The 19636-nt window shown below is 40.4% G+C and overlaps 1 protein-coding gene and 1 long non-coding RNA gene across 4 annotated transcripts in view; one reads left to right on the top strand and one right to left on the bottom strand.

The window, feature by feature from the left end:
* LOC110351114 (uncharacterized) overlaps positions 1-12175 on the bottom strand; it is a 62988-nt gene extending 50813 nt beyond the window's left edge. Inside the window, exons 1-3 of one of the 2 annotated variants that reach the window (XR_015438809.1) lie at positions 12048-12175; positions 11718-11829; positions 5822-9538 (exon numbers count right to left, since the gene is read on the bottom strand). This is a non-coding gene — a long non-coding RNA (uncharacterized LOC110351114). Of the gene's footprint in view, positions 1-1740; positions 9539-11717; positions 11830-12047 lie in introns of those variants that run through there. The other variant, XR_002398202.2, reaches the window with a different exon arrangement.
* The window catches only part of Snx2 (sorting nexin 2), a 61421-nt gene continuing 53796 nt past the window's right edge, over positions 12012-19636 (top strand). For both annotated transcript variants that reach the window (XM_087180515.1, XM_087180514.1), the window contains exon 1: positions 12012-12202. In XM_087180515.1, the coding sequence (XP_087036641.1) occupies positions 12095-12202 (108 nt within the window). In that variant the 5' untranslated portion in view covers positions 12012-12094. The remainder of the gene's footprint in view (positions 12203-19636) is intronic.

A 19636-nucleotide genomic window follows, 5' to 3' on the forward strand; every position in this document is an offset into this window, starting at 1 on the left:
CTGACTTGGTCAGGGTGTGTGATCTTCTTGATGATCCTTTGTATTCTGTTTGCCAGTATCTTGTTGAGGAATTTTGCATCTACATTCATTAGGGAGATTGGCCTGTAGTTCTCTTCTTGGGTTAGGTCTTTCCCTGGTTTTGGAATCAAAGTAATACTTGCTTCCAGGAATGAATTTGGAAGAACTGCTTCCCTTTCAATTTCCTTGATGAGTTTAAAGAGTAATGGCATTAGTTCTTTAAATGTCTTGTAGAATTCAGCAGTGAAGCCATCAGGGACCTGCGCTTTTCTTTGTTGGTAAATTTTTTATTCCATTTTCAATTTCACTCATTATAATTGGAGTGTTTAGAATTTCTGTATCTTCTTCATTTAACTTTGTCAATTTGTATGTATCTTGGAATTTGTCCATTTCTTCCATGTTTTCCATTTTATTGGAGTAGAGGTTCTTGAAGTAGGTATTGATGACCCTCTGGATTTCTGCTGGGTCTGTTGTGACTTCACTTTTTTCATTGTTAATTGCATGGATTTGAGCCTTTTCTTTCCCTTTTTTGATCAGGTTGGCTAAGGGTTTATTGATTTTATTTATTCTTTCGAAAAACCAAGTCTTTGATTCATTGATTTTTTTATATCATTCTCTTAGTCTCCATTGCATTGATTTCTGCTCTGATCTTTATAATTTCCTCTCTTGTACGAGCTTTGGGTTTTTGTTATGCTCTTCTTTTTCTAGGAGCTTGAGGTTTTCCATTAGGTTATTTAACTGAGTTCTCTCTGTTGCCCTAATATGGGCATTCACTGCTATGAATTTCCCATGTAGAACTGCTTTCATTGTGTCCCACAGATTCCTGTATGTTGTACTGGCATTATCATTTACTTGTAGAAACTGTCTAATTTCTTCTTTAATTTCCTCTGTGACTTATTGGTTGTTCAGGAGGGTGTTTAATTTCCATGTGTTTGTGTGAGTTTTACAGTTTCTTATGGCATTGTTCTCCAATTTTATTGTACTATGATCTGATAATATGCAGGGGGTAACTTCAATTCTTTTACATTTACTTAGACATGTCCTATGAGCTATTACGTGGTCTATTTTGGAGAAGACCCATGTGCAGCCACAAAGAATGTGTATTCTGATTTTGTGGGATGGAACACTCTGTAAAAATCTATTAAGTCCATTTGTTCAATAACTTGGTTCAGTTCTAGAATTTTGTTGTTAATTTTTTGTCTAGATAATCTGTCTATTTGTCATAATGGGGTATTGAGGTCCCCCACTCCAATGTATTAATGCTTATTTGGTTTTTCATGTCCATTAATGTTTATTTTGTATAGCTGGGGACATTCATTTTTGGTGCGCATGTATTTATGATTGTCATCTCTTCCTCTTGGACTGTTTCCTTGACAAGGATGTAATGACCATCTTTGTCTCTCTTAATTAGTTTTGGTTTGAAATCTACTTTGTCTGCAAATAAAATTGCTACCCTGTTTTTTTCTGGGTTCCTGTGGCATGGAGAACTGTTTTCCATCCTTTTACTTTCAGTCTATGTATTTCGTTTTGAGTTAGGTGTGTTTCTGGTATACAGCATATTGTTGGATTTTGCTTCTTAATCCATTCTGTCAGTCTATTTCTTTTGATTGGTGAATTGAGACCATTAACATTGATAGCTATAATTGAGAGATATTGACTCATCCTTGTCATGATATTTTACTATTGTTGGCTCTTTTATTTCTTATTTTTTCCCCCTTTCCCCTTAGTTTCTTACCTTGCCTGGTGGCTTCCCTCTTTTGGGCCTCATGGAGTTGTGACCTTCATTGTCTTTTTCTAGGTTATTGCTTAGAATTGTTTGGAGCACTGGTTTGGTGTTCATGAAATTTCTCAGGTGTTCTTTGTTATGGAAGTGTCTAATTTCCCCATTGATCTTGAAAGATAATTTTTCAGGGTACAACAGTCTAGGTTGGAAGTTATTTTCTTTTAGGGCTTGAAATACATCACTCCAGGCTCTCCTTGAATTGAGAGTTTGAGTTGAAAAATCTGCTGTGATTCTGATGGGCTTTCCTTTGTAGGTGATTTGTTTCTTTTCTCTAACTGCTTGTAGGATTTTGTTCTTCTGTTGGGTTTCTGGGATCTTGACGATAATATGTCTAGGCATAGATTTTTTTGATCATGGTTAGTTGGAGTTCTATATGCCTCACTTATCTGTATGTCCAATTCTCGACCTCTGTCTGGGACCTTTTCTACTATTACTTCTGTGAACATTTTTTTTTATGTCAATTGTACTTCCTCCGGTTTTTTGTGGACTCCTATCAGTCTTATGCCATTCTTCTTTGCATCATCTAGCAGCTGCTGAATTGATTTCTCATGATCCCTTACTATTTTTAAGGAATCTCTGTTTTCATAGTCCTTAACCACAACCCTGTCTTATATATCTGATATTCTATCTTCACATTCCCTTAATCTGCTATGCATGCTTTCAGTGGAGTTTTTAATATCCTGAATATGTTTGAATCTGTTTTATGGATTCCATTTCTTTCTTATGTTGGGTGATCACAGTTTCCATTTCTTTCTTATGCTGGGCATTCATGGCTTCCAGCATGTTTCTGAGCTCATCTATTTTTTTATCTGTTTCTGTTCTAGAGCCTCTAATCATGTCTTTCACTCTGCTCACCATCTCTGTAGTTATCTGGGAGATTATTTCTGCTTTGAATTTTTCTAGAGCCTCATTCCTCTGTTTTGTTACTTCCTGTGCTATGAGTTCAGGGTGTCCAGGTGGTTAATTATTAGACTTTTCCACCTCGTTTCCCTCAGGATTTGCCTTTTGTGAGGTGGAAGTCTGAGTATGTGCCTTGATTAAATGTCTTCTCATTTTTGTTTTTGGTACTGTCATTGGTTTAGTTCCTGGGTTGATACTTTGAAGTTGCTTACTGTAAGTATCTTTGTTGATGTATCTAAAACCCTTATGGAATGACTGCTTCTCAGAGGTGTTTTCCAGATCTAGCTGGTCTTTAGGTTTTGAGTCTCTAATGGCCCTGAGGCTATCTCATTTTCATTATACCAGGAAGGACAACTGATTAGATCAATCACAACACCTTAACCCAAGTCATACAATCAGGAACACAATAGCATCAAGTACCTTGTAGAAAATGATAATTTGTGGTGGTTATTACCTTACCACCTTCAACTGTGTGAGTTAAATCAAGGTCAAGGACCAATCCAACATATGTTTATAGTGAATAAACTCTTCAATATAGCATCTTTACCCTTTGGGATGGGGAGTTAGAAGGAGTTGGGGAGGGAGGAATATGTAGATAGAGGAATAGGGGAAGCTTAGCAGTGAGGCCAGAGGGCACAGATGAGAGAAGGAAAAAGAGAAGAAAAGAAAAATAAAGAAATACAAATTAGGGCCAGAACAAAAACAAAAAAAGGGAGATGAAGAACAATGTGGGACAGCAAGGGAACAAGGGACAGTGAAAGAAAGAAAAGAAAAAAAAATTTTAAAGAGAAGAAAAAGAAGGAAAAAAAATAAAAAATAAGAACAAAAAATAGTAGTAATTTTGAAAATAACAAATAAAAAATAAGAATGAAGGGCCTCCTTCAGGGTATATCTCTGCTATCACAATGAACAATGTGGGTAGCAGTGTGCAGTTATAAGTCAATGAGTCTCAGTAAGACAGTTGCAGACCCATGAGATTCAAGCAGATTTCTGGCTGCAGGTCCCAAGTTGAGCTCCCTGTCCTCCTGCAGGGTTGAACCCTACAAGGTTCTATTACAGGTTCCAGCTGCCTTTCTCCTGAAGATAGTCCAGGTTCAAATGGGAGGTGATGATCCCTCCAACTTACCAAGTATGGTGGTCTGGCATACCTTTATTGCAGAGATTCTCTTCACTTTTCCAGTGGGCTTCAGTTTTCATCAGGGAGCCTGAGAGAGGCCCTCTCTCTGTTGTTCACTTCTGCAGCTCAGGACAATGGCCTTTATGTCTCCCTGTGCCTCTGTAGTGTGGAACTAGGTGGCTGTACAGCCAGGAGCCTAGAGGTGGTGGGGGGGTGCTGGAGGGCAGGACCTGTTGTTGCAGGCACGGGAGCGGCTAAGCTGGGGGCTGGTGGGCATGCCTGGGGGGGGTCCTCACAGTCTCCTGGATGCAAGTGGCCAGAGTGAGCTGGACAGAGCAGGGCGCAGCCAAGGGCGACCGTTCTGACCGAATAGCCTAGCTGGGGTCTCTCAATGGAATTTTTAATCTCTGTGATATCTGTTTGAATCTGTTTCATGGATTCCATTTCTTTCCTATGTTGGGTGTTAATGGTTTCCATTCTTTTCTTAAGCTCCTCTATTTTTTTAATCTGTATCTGCTCCAAAGTCACTAATCACGTCTTACAGTATGCTCATCATCTCTGTAGTTATCTGAGAAACTATCTCTGATTTTATTTTTTTCTACAGCCTCATTCATCTGCTTTGTTACTTGTGATATTACTACTTCAGAGAGTCCCTGTGGGTGGATTTCAAATTTTTCCACCTCATTGCTCCCTGGGTTTGCCTTTGGAAGTTTGGAGTTGCATCTTACTTAAGTGTCTTCGGATTTTCTTTCTTTCTTTCTTTCTTCCTTTCTTTCTTTTGTTCATTCTTTCTTTCAAGTTACTGATGGGTTGATGCTTTTAAATTACATATGGTAAGTAGCTTTATTGCCAGTATTTAGAACACTTAGGAAATGACAACTTCCCAGAGATGTCTTCTAGGTGTGGCTGGCTTTTGAGTTTTGAGTCTGTTGCAAGATCCTACCTCTTCAAATTATTGCAGATAAGAAGTTGCTGCCAATTTGGCCTAGCCCCTAGTTCTTTGGCATTGGCCTATGGTATTGTTTATGAGTCTAGGCAATTGCAGTCTTGGTGAACCAGAAAGAACAACTGAGTAGGACAATTATGTCTCCCTGGTTAAAGTAGTACAATCAGCAATAACAATAGTATCAAACACAGCATAGAATATGACAAACTGTGGTAACTATTGATTTGTCACCTTTAATTGTATGAACTAGATTTATGGTTATACAACAAAGTCTAAAACAACCCAGAAAATTGTATACAGTAAGTACGCTATCAGTATGGTGATTTTTACCCTCAGGGGAGAAAATTTAAAAGGGTTTAAGGGAAAACAATGGAGAAATAAAAGAGGAGGAAGAGATTAGAAGAAAAGCTGGTGGACAAAGGAAGATTACACAAACTTTGTGGACCTTGTAAATAAGACAAGAGGGAAAGAGAGAAGGAAGAAATAAAAATAAATAGGAACAGAACAATAAGAACAACTACAAAAAACTAGAAACATTGGTTTTGCCACCTGTTGCACAAGCGCAAGGACCCGAGTTCGATCCCCGGTACCAAAAAAAAAAACCAACTAGAAACAATCTTCATGGTTATATAAAAGCAAGAACAAACAATGAAAAACAAAACAAAACAAAAGAAGGAAAAAAATAAGGAAAAAATGTCCACTTCAAAGCATATCTCTGCTATCACTGTAGACAAATTGGGCACAAAGAGCCCAGATCTATGTTGATTAATCCCAACAAGCCATCTGTAGATTTCCTTCGGGATAGTGGATAATCCCAGTAAACCTGCACCTTCAGTTTTGAAGCTCAGGCTGTGAGGCTAGAACCCAATTTGTTCAGCCTGCAACACTGCGCCTCCTGCTGGCTTGAACTTCATTCCTTAGCCTCTTGCACTTCCACTTTAAACCTGATGGAGCCCACCTACAGCTGCTCTGATTTCTGAGCTCAACTGGCCCTTCTCTACAATGGCTACTGGCCTATCACCCTCTACTGGGGGACGTCTGAACCCAAATAACTCACCAGCCACTGCAGTCTGCTGCATCCACTGCTCCATTCCACTGGTGCTTCTCTCCGTGGAGGCCTCTGGAGTCACCAGTCATCACCATGCATCTGTAGGTTTGAGCAGCCCTTCCTACACAGTGAATCAGGACTGAGGGAGAAAGCACCTCTTTCCACTTCCTTCTTCTTCATTGATATCTTTCTCCTTGCTCTATCCATGGGCTTCAATTCTTGCTTCAGATCCTTGTTAGGTCCAGGGACCCACTTTCCTCCTTCCTGTCTTCCTCACATTGCTATATTCCAGTGTCTGGACACCAAATTTTTGAGTGGCTGTTTCTCTGCTATTCACTACTCTACCACCTCCTCAGACGTCTCTATAGCATCTTTGTTTTGTTTTGTTTTGTTTTGAGACAGAGTCTCACTGTGTAGTCCAGGCAGGCCTTGAACTCATGATGATCCTTCTGCCTTAGCCTCCCAAGTGCTGGGATTACAGGCGTGTGCCACCATGCCTGGCTATAGCATCATTTTTAATACTCTTGAAAAAAAATCCTTCCTTCTTTGAGATATAGGCTACCTAATATCCTTTCTTGTCATTGAAACCACATATTTCTGATCATTTGTTAATGTTGAGATGCTTCAAAAGTCTAAGCCCTCTGTCCCTCCACTAACACCATGCTTAGAAGCCTAAACATGAATCAAACCTTCCACCTCTACTCCTATACCAACATTGCTAGGCTTTGGAGAAAATCACACAAATGCAGAGATTATTTCTACCAGGCACCTATGATCTCCACTTACTTTAAGCTTTCAATACTATTTGCCAATCCCTCATATGTCCCTGGTGAATATTCTTTCCCGCTCATCACACAATCTACTGACAGCCTCCTTTAATTTCCTTGTGTCATGCTGCTGACTTCTTATCTCTTAGTAATAACCTTTCTTCCTTCATAGGAAAAAATATATTGCTTTGGGTGTGGGATTTCTTCCATTTTCTGCCCTTATATTTACAATAAACTTATGTACACATGTACCTCTGGTAATCCACATTAATGGCCTCCATTTCCCATATCCTATGCCCTAAAGTTTTGTAGTCTCTTCCTATTTTGATACTGAGTATAGCCATGTAACTTCTTTCTGTGAAGTACAAGTACATGCATTCTGTATGGAACCCCTCTGGCACCTTAAAAGAAGCCTGAGCTAGACTGCTGGAGTGTGAGAACACATGGAAGGGAGCTAAGCTGGCTGAGTCAATGTCACCCTAGTTCATCTAGCTGACCACAGTGCATGAAGAAGCCTGAAAAAAAATATTTGGCAAATATGGTATGGTAGAACTGTCTAGCTAACTGAAAATTCATGAGAAATAATAAATTATAGTTGTTTTCAATTACTAAGTTTTCAAATAGTTTGTTAAGTTTTTGGGGACAGTTTGATATGTAATAATAGCTGACATACAAACTCTCATTTTCTTTTTGTCACTCTCAGAGGAGGCACCCTTTTTCTACCTGAACACATATTCCTCCACTTGCTCTTTATCCCATTACTGCATTTCAGATCTCATCCCTGTGTGTTATATCCCTATATGGTATTTTCTCTTTTTTTTGAGATAGGGTCTTGCTATGTAGCCCAGATGGTTCTCGAACTCATGACATCCTCCTGCCTGAGTCTCCTGAGTGCTGGCATTACAGGTGTGTGCCACTACACCTGGCTCTATATGGTGTTTTGCTCTCTTTAGACATTTTTTCCTTTATTATATAAAATTCTCAGCTGGGTATAGTGGCATACACCTATAATCTCAGCACTCAGGAGACTGAGGCAGCAAGAACACAAGTTTGGGGTTAGCCTGGGCTACATAGCAAGTTCAAGGCCAGCCTGGACTATAGAAACCCTATCTCAAGAAAAAAGAAAAAACTTCCAGTCTCTTCACACACACATGAGCCTGTATTTTCAGCAAGGTATTGCCCAGGGTCTGTGCCTGTTATGTGTGTGGGGGAGAGAGGAAGAGGAGAGAGAAAGAAAGAGAAATTATTTTACCCAATTGTGTAGGCATTGCAAGCCCCAAATCTGATTGGGGATAGAGACTGAGAGGATAAAGTTAGAGTCCACAGTCAGTCAGCCTTCTTGCATAGGTGAGGTTAGACTTTGTTTCCTATGGTATTCCCACATTGTGGAGGATAATCTGCTTTACTCAAAGTTGGCAGATTTAAATACTTTTTTGTGTTTGTTTTTTGGGTTTTTTTGAGAGTCTTGCTATGTAGTTTATGGCCTCGAACTTGTGGCTATCTTCCTGCTTCAGCCTCCTTAGTGCTAGGATTAAGGGCCTGCACAACCACTAATTTAAATGCTAATCTCATGCCAGAAAATCTTCACAAAAACATCTAGAATAACATTTGACCAAATATCTGGGAATCATGGCTCAGGCAAATCACCACATAAAATTACCATCACAGCTTGCTACATTCAGTTTTTTGGGATTCACCTTTTTTTGTCTCCCAGTTTTGGGTATTAAATCTAATGCCTTTGTATTGAATTACAACCTCTCCCCTTTTAAAATTTTTATTCTGAGACAAAAAATTGCTAAATTGCCCAGGCTGGGCTAGAACTTGTAATCCTCTTGCCTCAGCCTCCCAAGGGTGGAGGATAGATGGAGCCACTAAGCCCAGCCCAGTCTCCCTTTTATTTATTATCCTACTTCTCTACCTAAGGCAAGTGATTCTACAAACACTCTTATGCTTTGTTCTTTAATTTCAAAACTGTTTCCTATTTGTCTGCTATTTTTCAGTTTTCTTTATGGCAAGTATTTCTATTCCTGATTCCTTTTTCTGTTTTTGTTTGTTCCTTCGTTTGTTTGAGACAGGCTCTTCCAAAGTAGGTCAGGCAGGGCTCAGACTTGAGATTCCCCCTGCCTCACCCTCCACAGTGCTGGGATTACAGGTATGTGCCACTATAGGCAGATCTTTGCCTGCTTCTTAAAAACTCTTTAGGTTTGTGCCACACTGACTACTTTAGTCTTTCCCATGCACCAATAGCTTCTACCACTAAATCTATGCCTTCCTCATAGTCATCTAATAAATGAGCATCATTCATTCATTCATTGATGTATTAATAGTGTTTATAAGCGCCGAACCCTATGGAGCCTTGTGGTGACATGTAAAATGGCCCCCAATATCTCCATTTTTTATCATTCATGAGCTTGTTTTACTTGTCCCTCTCAGTGTGGACTTCTAATAAACAAAATACAAAAAAAAAGGTATGCTTCTAAGATTAGGTTACAAAGGACTTTGGCTTTTGTCTTGCTCATTCTCTCATTTTCTCTTAAGTCTCTATTTTCCTTTTTCTTCCAATAAGTACACGTGTGTGTCTGTCTGTGTGTGTGTGTGTGTGTGTGTGTGTGTGTGTGTGCGCGTGGTACTGGCCTTGTACATTCTAAGCAGACACTCTACAACTGAGCCACATCCCCACTTCTAGTGTTCTGTCTTTCTTAGAGTTTTCATTTTGTCTTTCTCATAGTCTTTTTTCTGAGGTAAGCAAGATGAAAGGTGACTTGCTGTATGAGAGAGGAAGTCAGGTCTTCGGTCCACAGCCAGCATGCTTGAGGCCTGTTGCCATCCACAGGTGAGCTAGGAAGCAGGGTCTCTCCCCGATGAGGCCTGAGATGACTGCAGTACTGGTGGTTATCCTGATTGTAGCCAAGTGAAGAATCTTGAGTCAGAGGCACCTGGCCAAGTTGCAAGTGGATTCCTGATGCATAGAAATCAAGAGAGAATAAATATTTATGGTTTTACACTGCTAAATTTTGTATAATTTGTTTTATAGCAATAGATAACTAATAGCTACTCAGGATCCAAAGTCAAAGAAGAAATTGTCCCTGAGATTAAGGGTCCCCAAATTCTCTTTAGGGGTGATGGGAAAGCCTCTGTGAGCACAAAACGATGTGATAGGTATAGGAAAACACACAGGGACTAATGGGTGCCCAGGGAGAAATTTCAATTCTACTTAAAGGTTGAAGGACTTTTTTTGCCTCTGGGGATCCAATTTGGGACCTTGCGCTTTCGAGGCAGGCGGCATCACCACTGAGCTAAATCCCTGGCCTGAAGGGATTCAATATAATTAGAAACATACAGGTTGAGGGAGCCACTCCTTTTCCTTATTCAACTATAAACAACACCACATAATGTTTATCCATGTTTAAACCTGGGAGGTTGAGATGCCCTTGGCGGCAGAGCATGGATACGAGGGAGAGACAGAATGGGAGGGATCTGGAGTCAGACATGTCTGACCCATTAAATACCAGAAGCCTGAGTTACCAAGGGCTCCTCTTCTTCTTCCTTTTTCCATTTGTCTTTTTGCCTGTTCCTGCTGCTACCGTCCCCTGATCTTTATTTATTTATTTTTTTGGTATCAGGGATTGAACTCAGGTCCTTGCGCTCTCAGAGCAGGCAGCGAAACCACTGAGCTAAATCTCCCGCCCTCCCCTGATCTTTTAATAAACATAGCTACTTAATGAGGTGTACCCTTGGCAATTCTTTTCCTTGTTGTGCACAAGAACATGGACTATTTTTGGCCCATCTAACAGACTCATTCAGCAGACTTTATTTTATTATTAAATGAAGAGGCTAAGACATTTGATGAAAATAAGGAGAAAATGAAATTTTAGAATCTCCGCTGGGAAGAATAGTCAAAAGAATCATAAAGGAAGCAAATAATGGTATCTAGGCAGTGTGGAGTTGTGGAGAACGTGGGTTTGTAAAATTTTTAATCTGAGTTTGGATTTACGTTCCTTTTATTTTTATTGATTTATTTTTTCTTTTGTACTGGGGATTGAAGCAACAGCCTTCTCACTGAGCTATATCCCTAGACCATTATTAACATTTTTTTCCTTTGAGACAGGGTCTCACTATGCAGTTCAGGCTGGCCTTGAACTTGCCATGATCCTTCTGCCTCTGCCTCCCAAGTGTTGGGATTACAGGTGAGTGCCACCACATTCAGCTTTTTGTTGTTGCTTTTTGAGACAGGATCTCACTATGTAGTACAGGCTGGCCTCACAACTACAGTGACCCTCCTACCTCAGCCTCCCTAACGCTGGGATTACAAGTGTATGCCACCCTGAATGATTTAAATTAGTTTTTTTTTAGAACAGGCTCACATGAGATAAACTGCCCTGATTGGGTTTGAATTTGCTAATCCTCCTAGCTCAGCCTCCCAGAGTGCTAGAATCACAGATGGGGTTTATTTCTCAAATGCTTTAAAAAGCTAGACGTGGTGGCACACATCTCTAATCCCTGTACTTAGAGGCTGAAGCAGGAAGATCACTGAGGCAGCCAAATTCGAGGCTAGCCTGGGCTACACAGTAAATTCAAGGCCAGCCTGGAATACCTAATGAGACCTTGTCTCAAACAAACAACAACAAAAACAAAGAAGTTAAAAATGGGTGTGAAGGCACCACCGGTAATCCCAACACTCTGGAAAACTGAGGCTGGAAGACCCTGTCTCAAAATAAATAATATAATGGGCTGGGATGTGGTTCAGTGCTAAAGCCTTAGATTAAAAAAAAAAAAGTTTCCGAGCTATGACAGGTTCCAGGCCATCCATAAGCAACGGATCTGGAAACCAAGGGATGCACTGTGATCCTAAGAGATCAGGCGCTGGGTTTTGGCCTTTCCCAGATCTTCCTTCTCTGCAGTGCTGGGACAAACTCAGGGCCCTGAGCTACGGAAGCGCTGACATCTAACTACACCCCAGCTCTCTGGCTTTTCTGGCTACTGAGGAAAAACCTATGGCTCAGGATGAAACCCGAATGAACTACAAACAAATTGTTCGGGGGACTTTTTAAAAATCTAGAGCTGTACTACTAGGTAGTCACTGGCCACCTGAGGTTACTCAATTAAAGTGAAGTAAAATTAAAGGCTCAGTTGCTCACAAGGGCTGTGCTGGACCGACAACACCCTGGCGTTCAAGAGGGCCTCGGCCACTGCGGAGGGGATCCTGCTCAGAACTCTGGCTCGGCCGAGACGGGCCGAGGACTTCACCTCCTAAAGGAAGCAACAGAGAGCGCTCGACCTCGCCCTCTCTAGGAAGCTGCTGCGCGGATAGAGCCTAAGGCTCGCCCCTCCCGCGGGTCAGCAAGTACCCAGCGGAAGTGAGGCCCAGACAGGAGCGCGAGGCCGGGGGCGGGCCGCCGGGGCGGGGCGGGGCGGGGCGGGGCGGGGCGGAACGACCGGGGGCGGGCTAGGCAGCCTTGCGTGCTCACGTGACGGGTCCGCGAGGACCCTCGCTCAGTCGTCCTGGCGAGCGAAGATGGCGGCCGAGAGGGAGCCTCCTCCGCTGGGCGACGGGAAGCCTACCGACTTTGAGGAGCTGGAGGACGGGGAGGACCTGTTCACCAGCACAGTCTCCACGCTGGAGGTGAGGCCGCGTCCCGCGCCGCGCCGCCCGTCTCACCTTGATGCCTTCCCTGCCCCGACTTCTCCCCGCCCCCCGACTCGCCCGACCCGGTAGGGGTGACACCTGTGACGCGAGTCCCCTCTGGTCCCTGGCAGCGGGCTGGGGTTGCCTGGGCGGCGCGGCCTCTGCGCGAAGCAGCCTGTTGCCCGGGGGAACCTTCCGAATTCTCGGAGGGACCGGGCCCGGCAGGACCGCTCAGCCGGCCTTCCGCGGGCCGCCCGCTGAGGTCTCGTCCCAGCCCCGCAGCGGCTGCCGAGAGGTGCGGCCTGGGCTTCTCTCCCCGCGGAAGGGTGTGCCTAGAGAGGGAGCTCGCGGCGTGGCGAGGGTACGGGCGGGCCGAGTACCACGGCCTTCTTGGACTGCTGGTCCCCTGAGGTATCTGCTTGAGTTAGTGCTGACAGTGTAGGTAAATGCATTTGCCCATTTTGATTCATCCCTAGTTCCTAGACTTCTTAGGGACCGTAGTGTTTGGAAAATATAAAATCTAAGGGAGGAAGTATTCCAGGAAACTGCTTTTTAAAAAAACTAAGGTACCAGGGGAAATAGAACCATCTCCACTCCTTTCCTCTTTTCTCGCATGATCAGCAATCTCTGAAACCGAGTGTTCCTATTTTTGTCAAAGGAAATACCCTCAGAACCTAACTGTATTGGGCCCGCCTATGTCTACTTAAAGTTTCAGTTGCTTTGCATTTAATGAGAACACACGTACTTTAAATTCCAATTTTAAAATGTGTGTATGTATAAACATGTAAGCAGAGTTCTCAGAAGATATGTTTACCTTGGGATGTACTTAAAAGTGCTTTCTTACATGCTTTCTTGGCCTGTTCGATTCTTCTGCACTAAATCAGTTGGAGATTACTGTAAAATATCCACTATCTGAATTTTACTTGCCTGAAACGGGAACTTCTGAGAACTGTTCTTTACTGACCACATTCTGCTAATTGTACTGTGAGTGTCCCACCCAAACCCTACCTCCCCTCAGATCATAGTTTCCCTAGAGCTAGGAATAGTGGTTTGTTCTTGCTCACAAAATCTTGAACATTTGCAGTTAGTAAATTTTATTGGATTGTCAAAACCAGCATCTCCTAAGAATTAGTAAAAAGTATTTTGCAGAATGGTTGATATCTTTTCAATCTTTCACACATATACAATTACTTTAACATGTTTCAAAAATTAGTTTCTGCAAGATCCTATGATATTAGGCCATCTAGGGAATATAAAGATTTTTCAGCAAGAATTAGCACAAACTTGATTGATCTAGTGAACATTCTATTTAACTCAGGTTGTTTAGAGTTCAATAACTATAAGTCTGTATTTCTCATGTTGTAGAACTTTTGTTTTTGTTTTTTGAGACAGAGTCTCACTATGTATGTAGAGGCTGGCCTTGAACTCTTGATAGGACTTGTAAAAAATGTTGGACCAGGCCCAGGATTTAGCTCAGTGGCTTCGTGCCTGCCTCACAAGCACAAGGTCCTGAGTTCAATCTCTGGTAGCAAAAAAAAAAAAAGTTTGAACATTTTTCAGTGAAAGTTTGCAAACTTTATGAATACCTTAAATTTATCTTGGTTAATCCTCTATGAAAGTTGTGCATAAAGTGGTTATTGATGGTTCATCTAAACCCCTTAATTCATGGACTCATTCAACTCATTTTAAGAAAGTTATGCTGGGGGTGGTGGCCTATGCCTGTAATCCCAGCACTTGGGAGGCTGAGGAGGGAGTATCGGCATGAGTTTGAGGCCAGCCTGAACTACATAGCAAGACCCTGTCTGAAAAAAACCAAGAAAGTCATATGGCTGTGAGATGTGTAAATTTAAATTTTTTCCCCCTTCAAAAATGGGAAAATATATATAGCAGTTACTAAATTAACCATCTCTAAATGAATGCTCTTTCAGTTCTTCACTACAGTGCTTTTAAACTTGTGTATGGACTCCATTGTTCACTTTTAAAATGTAGATGCCTTTATCTCACTGGAATCTACATGTTTAACGTGTTGTAGATCAGTCCTTTTCAAAGTTTATACATAAAATACCTAGGGATTTTGTTCATGTGCAAACTATGATTCTCTAGGACTGAATTAGGTCCCAATGTTCTACATTTTTAGCAAGTTCTATATTCTGTAGTGCTACTGGCCCACAGAGAACACTGAATTCTTGCAGCTTCAAGGTCCTAAGTGATTCTGATGCAGATCATCTTCCTTGAATACTTATGACCTAAGAATATATGAAACCTAAGCTGTAAATGTAAAGTAAGATGCATAAATGAATGTATTATAATTAAAAAAGAAAATAAGTCACAGGTTTTTAAATTATTCATATAGAACTTTCATTTAAGGGCATTTAATTTGGGGGGAGGGAAAATCAATTGAAATCCTTTCTCATAGCTTCCATGTGCCTAAATGTTCATCTTGTAGTACCTGTGAATTAGCTTATCTGTATTCCTGTGATTTGTTTGTTTGTTTTAAACAAGGTCTCACTCTGTAGTTCAGGCTGGCCTTGAACTCACCTGCAATCCTGCCTCAGCCTTCCAAGTGCTGAGATTAAAGGCATGCACCACCACACCCAGCTCTGCCTATGTATTTTTTCTTTATTTATTTTTGGTACTGGGGGTTGAATTTGGGACTTTAGCTTGCAAGGCAGGGGCCAGCCACACCACTGAGCTAAATCCCCAGCCCTGTGTATTTTTTTAAATACAATATTAAATTGAATTTTTTAAGAATTAAAGATGGACACGTAAACTTAAGTGAAAGATGATCTAAGCCTATACTGTATGTATCCATTGTGACTGTAAGACAAAAAAGTGGTGGAAGCTAGGATAGGGATAGAAAAGGGAATGAGAAGGAAAGAATTTGGCAGAGCATTATTCTTTTTTGTTCCTGAGAGGTAAGGCTTTAAAATTGCTTGTGAATGTTGCTTTTTCTATAAGCAATACAACCTTAAGCTTAAGGATTTTAAACTTTAAGCACTTTTTGACATGGAGAAGTAAATATCACTTTTTTTAAAGTCAAAAGCTGGGCACGGTACACCCCTGTAATTCCAGCAATTACTCAGGAGGATGAGGCAGTAAGATAACAGATTACAGGCAATTTGGGAGACCCTGTTTCAAGATAGAATTAGAAAGGGCTGTAGATTTAGTTCCGTGCTCAAGTGCTTGCCTGAAAGCCCTAGGTTCTACAGTGCCTCGCAAAAAAATTTGTTAAAGGTAGGAATGTATATTATGTACCTGTTTTTTTTTAAGAGCTTTATTGAGATAAATTCTCATATACAGTTTACCCTTTTAATGTGTACAGTTTAATGGTTTTTAGTATGTTCACTGACTGGTACAACATCACCACAGTCATTTTGGAAGATTTGCATTCAGAACATTTAGAGACCTTGCGTGCTGTAGATGTCACTGTTCTCTGTTTCCCCAGGCCTTCTGTTCTCAGCCCTAACAGCCACTGTATGAATGGAATTACATAATATATGGTCCTTTGTAACTGGCTTTTTTTTCACTCAGCTTGACTGAATGCATGACTGTAGCATATGTCAGTGCTTTTATTCCATTTTCGAGTTAAGGGGTCTTGCTGTGTTGCTTGGACTGGTCTCCAAAACCTGGGTTTAAGTGATCCTCTTTTTTCTTTGGTACCAGGGAACAAACTCAGTACCTTGGGCTTGCAAGGCAAGGCAGGCGCAGTGCCACTGAGCTAAATCCCCGGCCCTAGGTGATTCTCTTGCTTTAGCCTTTTGAGTGCTTGGACTGTAGAACACACAACCTGGCTCTATTTATGGTCTTAATAAGGTCTTTTGAAATACAAATTTTTTGTTTTGTTTTGATGTACAAAATTTTTGTTTACAGTACTGGCCACTAGACCCAGGGGCATTCTACCCACTGAGATACATCCCCAGACCATTCATTCATTCATATTTATTTATTTATTTGACAAGCTGGCCTTGAACTCACTCTGTAGCCCAGGCTGGCCTCAAATTTGTGTCGATTCTCCTGCCTTAGTTTCCCCAGGCACCATGCCCAGGTTTTTTTTTTTTTTGGTACTGGGAATGGAACTGGGGACCTTGGGCTTGTGCAGCAGGCAGCACCACTGAGCTAAATCCCTGGCCCTGCCCAGGTCTTTTTTAAGTTTTTAAGTTTGAGATAAGGTCTCAAAAAAAGTTGCCCAGGTGGGACTACTGGGACTATAGACAAGTGCCACCACACCCAGCTAAGAACACATTTTTTTCCTCTCTGTCTTTTCTCTCCTTATTAGGGATTGGACACAGGGCCTTTACACTGAACTACAGCTTAGGTCATTTCTTATTTTGAGACAAGATCTTGGTAAATTGCCAAGTTGCCAAGGCTGGGCTTGCATTTGCCATCATCCTACCTTGGCCTCCCAGTGTGCTGGAATTATAGTTTACCACCACACCTGACACAAATCTTTTTGAATTTTGATGAAGTCCAATTCATTTATTTTTTTCTTTTGTTTTTATACTTTTAGTTTCGAATCTAACAATCTTCTGCTAAATCCAAGGTCATGAAGATTTACCTATGTTTCCTTACAAGAGTTACATAATTTTAGCTCTTACATTGAGGTTTGAACCATTTTGAGGATTTAGGGGGGAAGCAGTTAAGAAAATGTCTCAATATGTAGTTCAGGCTAACCTCGAATTCATTGCAGTCCTCCTGCCTCTGCCTCCTGTGTGCTGGGATTACAGGCATACCCCTCCAAGGTCAGCTTGAGTTTGTCTTTATATATGGTATTAGATAGGGATCCAGGTTTATTCTTTTGCATGTGATAGTACAGTTGTTCAACATTTGTTGAAAAGAATGTTATTTCCTCATTGAATGGTGGTCTTGTCAAAAGTCAGTTGTCAGGGCTGGGGATTTTGCTCAGTAGTTCCGCCACCTGCCTCGCAAGTGTAAGATCCTGAGTTTGATCCCCTGGTACCAAAAAAAAAAGTCAGTTGACCAAATACATGATTGTACCTTTTTCTTTACTGATAATCAAATTTGAGTCAGTTGAAGTAAAGATAAAGACCACAGTCTTCCTGACATTGTCACTTCATAATATTTATGCATTTCAACTGGAATTTCCACATGAGAGGCTCACTGATCTTGGAGTTCTTTTCCTATTGTATAAGCCCCAGCTATATAGTAAGTGCTTAGAATATATGTATTTGGTTGACTTTTTAGTAAATATGAACTAGCATAACTCTAGTTGACCACTTTTCCTTGAAATCACTAAATTTAAGGATTTTTACATGAATTTTTAGAGCCTATAAATATATTAGTATATGAATAAGATAGGAATGTTTGACTTGTTTTTGGAGATGCCCACTTTCCTATCAATTTGAACAGTTGTGCTTTTTCCTCTGGTGATAATTTTTAGTTGATGTAAAGTTTACCTCAGTTTAGTAAAGTTCACTACTTCCTCGGTCAAGATGTACTCATAGAACACTTCTATCTTCCCCAAAAATTGCAGTCATGCTGTATTTTGTAGTTAACTCCTCCCACATCGAGCATCTGCCAAATACTGATCTGTTTTCTGCCTATGGTAGGTTTTTTTTTGTCTTTTCCAAATGTTATACAGTATTATGTTTTTTGTGTTCTGGTGCATATGGCATTTGAGATTCATCAGAGTTACATGTAGCAACATGAATGTCTATTCTGTTGTCCATATGTACCAGTTTATTCATCAATTAAAGGACATTTTATTTGGTTCCAATTTTGGCATTTAAGAGTACAGCCAATGTAAATATTTACAAGTAGACTTTTATATGAGCATAAGTTTTCATTTCTTTTGGATTAATACTTAAGTAGGATTGCTGGGTTGTGTGGTAAGTATAAGCTTAACTTTGTAATACACTGACAAATTATTTTCCAAAGTGGCTGTATAGTTTTGCATTGCCATTAGCAATGAATGAGACTGCCAGTTCCACACGTGCTTATTATTGCCAGTTTTTATTGTAGGCATTGATGACTTTAATATTTACAATGGCTAGCCAAGAATGAATTGTGAAATTTTCAGGAATTTTGTGAGCTAGTTTAATAAATATGACCATTGTTAATAAATTAAATAATATAAATTTGGACTGGGAGTATAGTTTATTGGTAAAGCATTTGTCCTATAAAACCATTGCTGGGGATTGAACCCAGGGCCTCTCACATGTCAGGACAGTGCTCTACCCTCTGAGCTACACTGCTATTGTTTCTGTTTTGAATTTCATTTATTTCTGCTCATTATTTTGTTTCTGTGTTTTATGCTAATTTACCCTTAGCTTCTTAAAATAGAAAGTTGGATTATTGATTTTGAGATATTTTTCTTAGTATTATTAGTATTTAAGTACATATTTCCCTGTAGAGGCACTGCTTTGGCTGAATCTCAAATTTTTTTTTTTTTTTTTTGGTACTGGGGATCAAACTCGGGTCCTTGGGCTTGTGAGGCAGGCGACAGAACCACTGAGCTAAATCCCTGGCCCTGAATCTCAAATTTTGATACTGTCTTTTCATTGTCATTCAATTTAAATGTTTTCTAGTTTCCTGTATTACTTCTTTAGCCCATGGTTTATTTAGAAATATATTGTTTGATTTCCAAAATTTGGGGATTTTTCCAGATAACTTTTTTGTTACTGAGTTGTAGTTTGGTTTGATGATGGTCAGAATGTTTTATTATTTCAGTTCTTTTAAATTTATTAAAGTTTGTTTTATGGTCCAGAGTATAATTTGTCATGCTAAATATTCTGTGTGTACTTTTAAAAAGAATATGTAGTCTGTTGTTGGAGTGTTCTAACCAGTGTTAAGTCAAACAGATTTAAAGTCTTTTTCAGATACTGTGTTCTCTTTTTGGCAAATTGATCCTTTTGCTGATAATATTTTTATTATGAAATTCACTCTGAACTTTTTTGGTTTTTTGAGCCAGGGTCACACTGTGTAGTTTAGGGTGGTCTTGAACCTCACTATGGACCCCAGGCTGGACTCGAACTGTCAGCAGTCCACCTGCCTAAGAAAGCCTCCTGCGTGCTGAGATTACAGGCATGCACCACCACACCAGGCTACACTCTGGACTTTATAAAGCACTTCAACTTTCTTTGGTTTATGTGACATTTTCCATTGTTTTAATTAACCTATGTCTTTAGGGATTTGGGGGAGGTTTTTTTGTTTTTTTCTTTTTGTTATCAGGGATCCAACCCAAGTGCCCTATAAAGTTGGGTGGTTTTGTTTTGCTTTGTTTTGTTGTTTGTTTCTTGTCAGGCAGTATATTTTTTGTGTGTATTTATTTTTGTATCCAATTTGGCCATTTCTCCTAGTGTGTTTAGACTATTTACATTTAATGTGATAATTGTTGTGGTTGGATTCAATCTACCATTGTGTTCATTGTTTTCTAGTTTTCCCTGTTCTTTTCTTTCTTTTATATTTAATGTT

This window comes from Heterocephalus glaber, unplaced genomic scaffold (genome assembly GCF_053883595.1).
Source record: "Heterocephalus glaber isolate CG9 unplaced genomic scaffold, H.glaber_assembly_v1.0 deba00001463, whole genome shotgun sequence".
NCBI classification, from domain to species: domain Eukaryota; kingdom Metazoa; phylum Chordata; class Mammalia; order Rodentia; family Bathyergidae; genus Heterocephalus; species Heterocephalus glaber.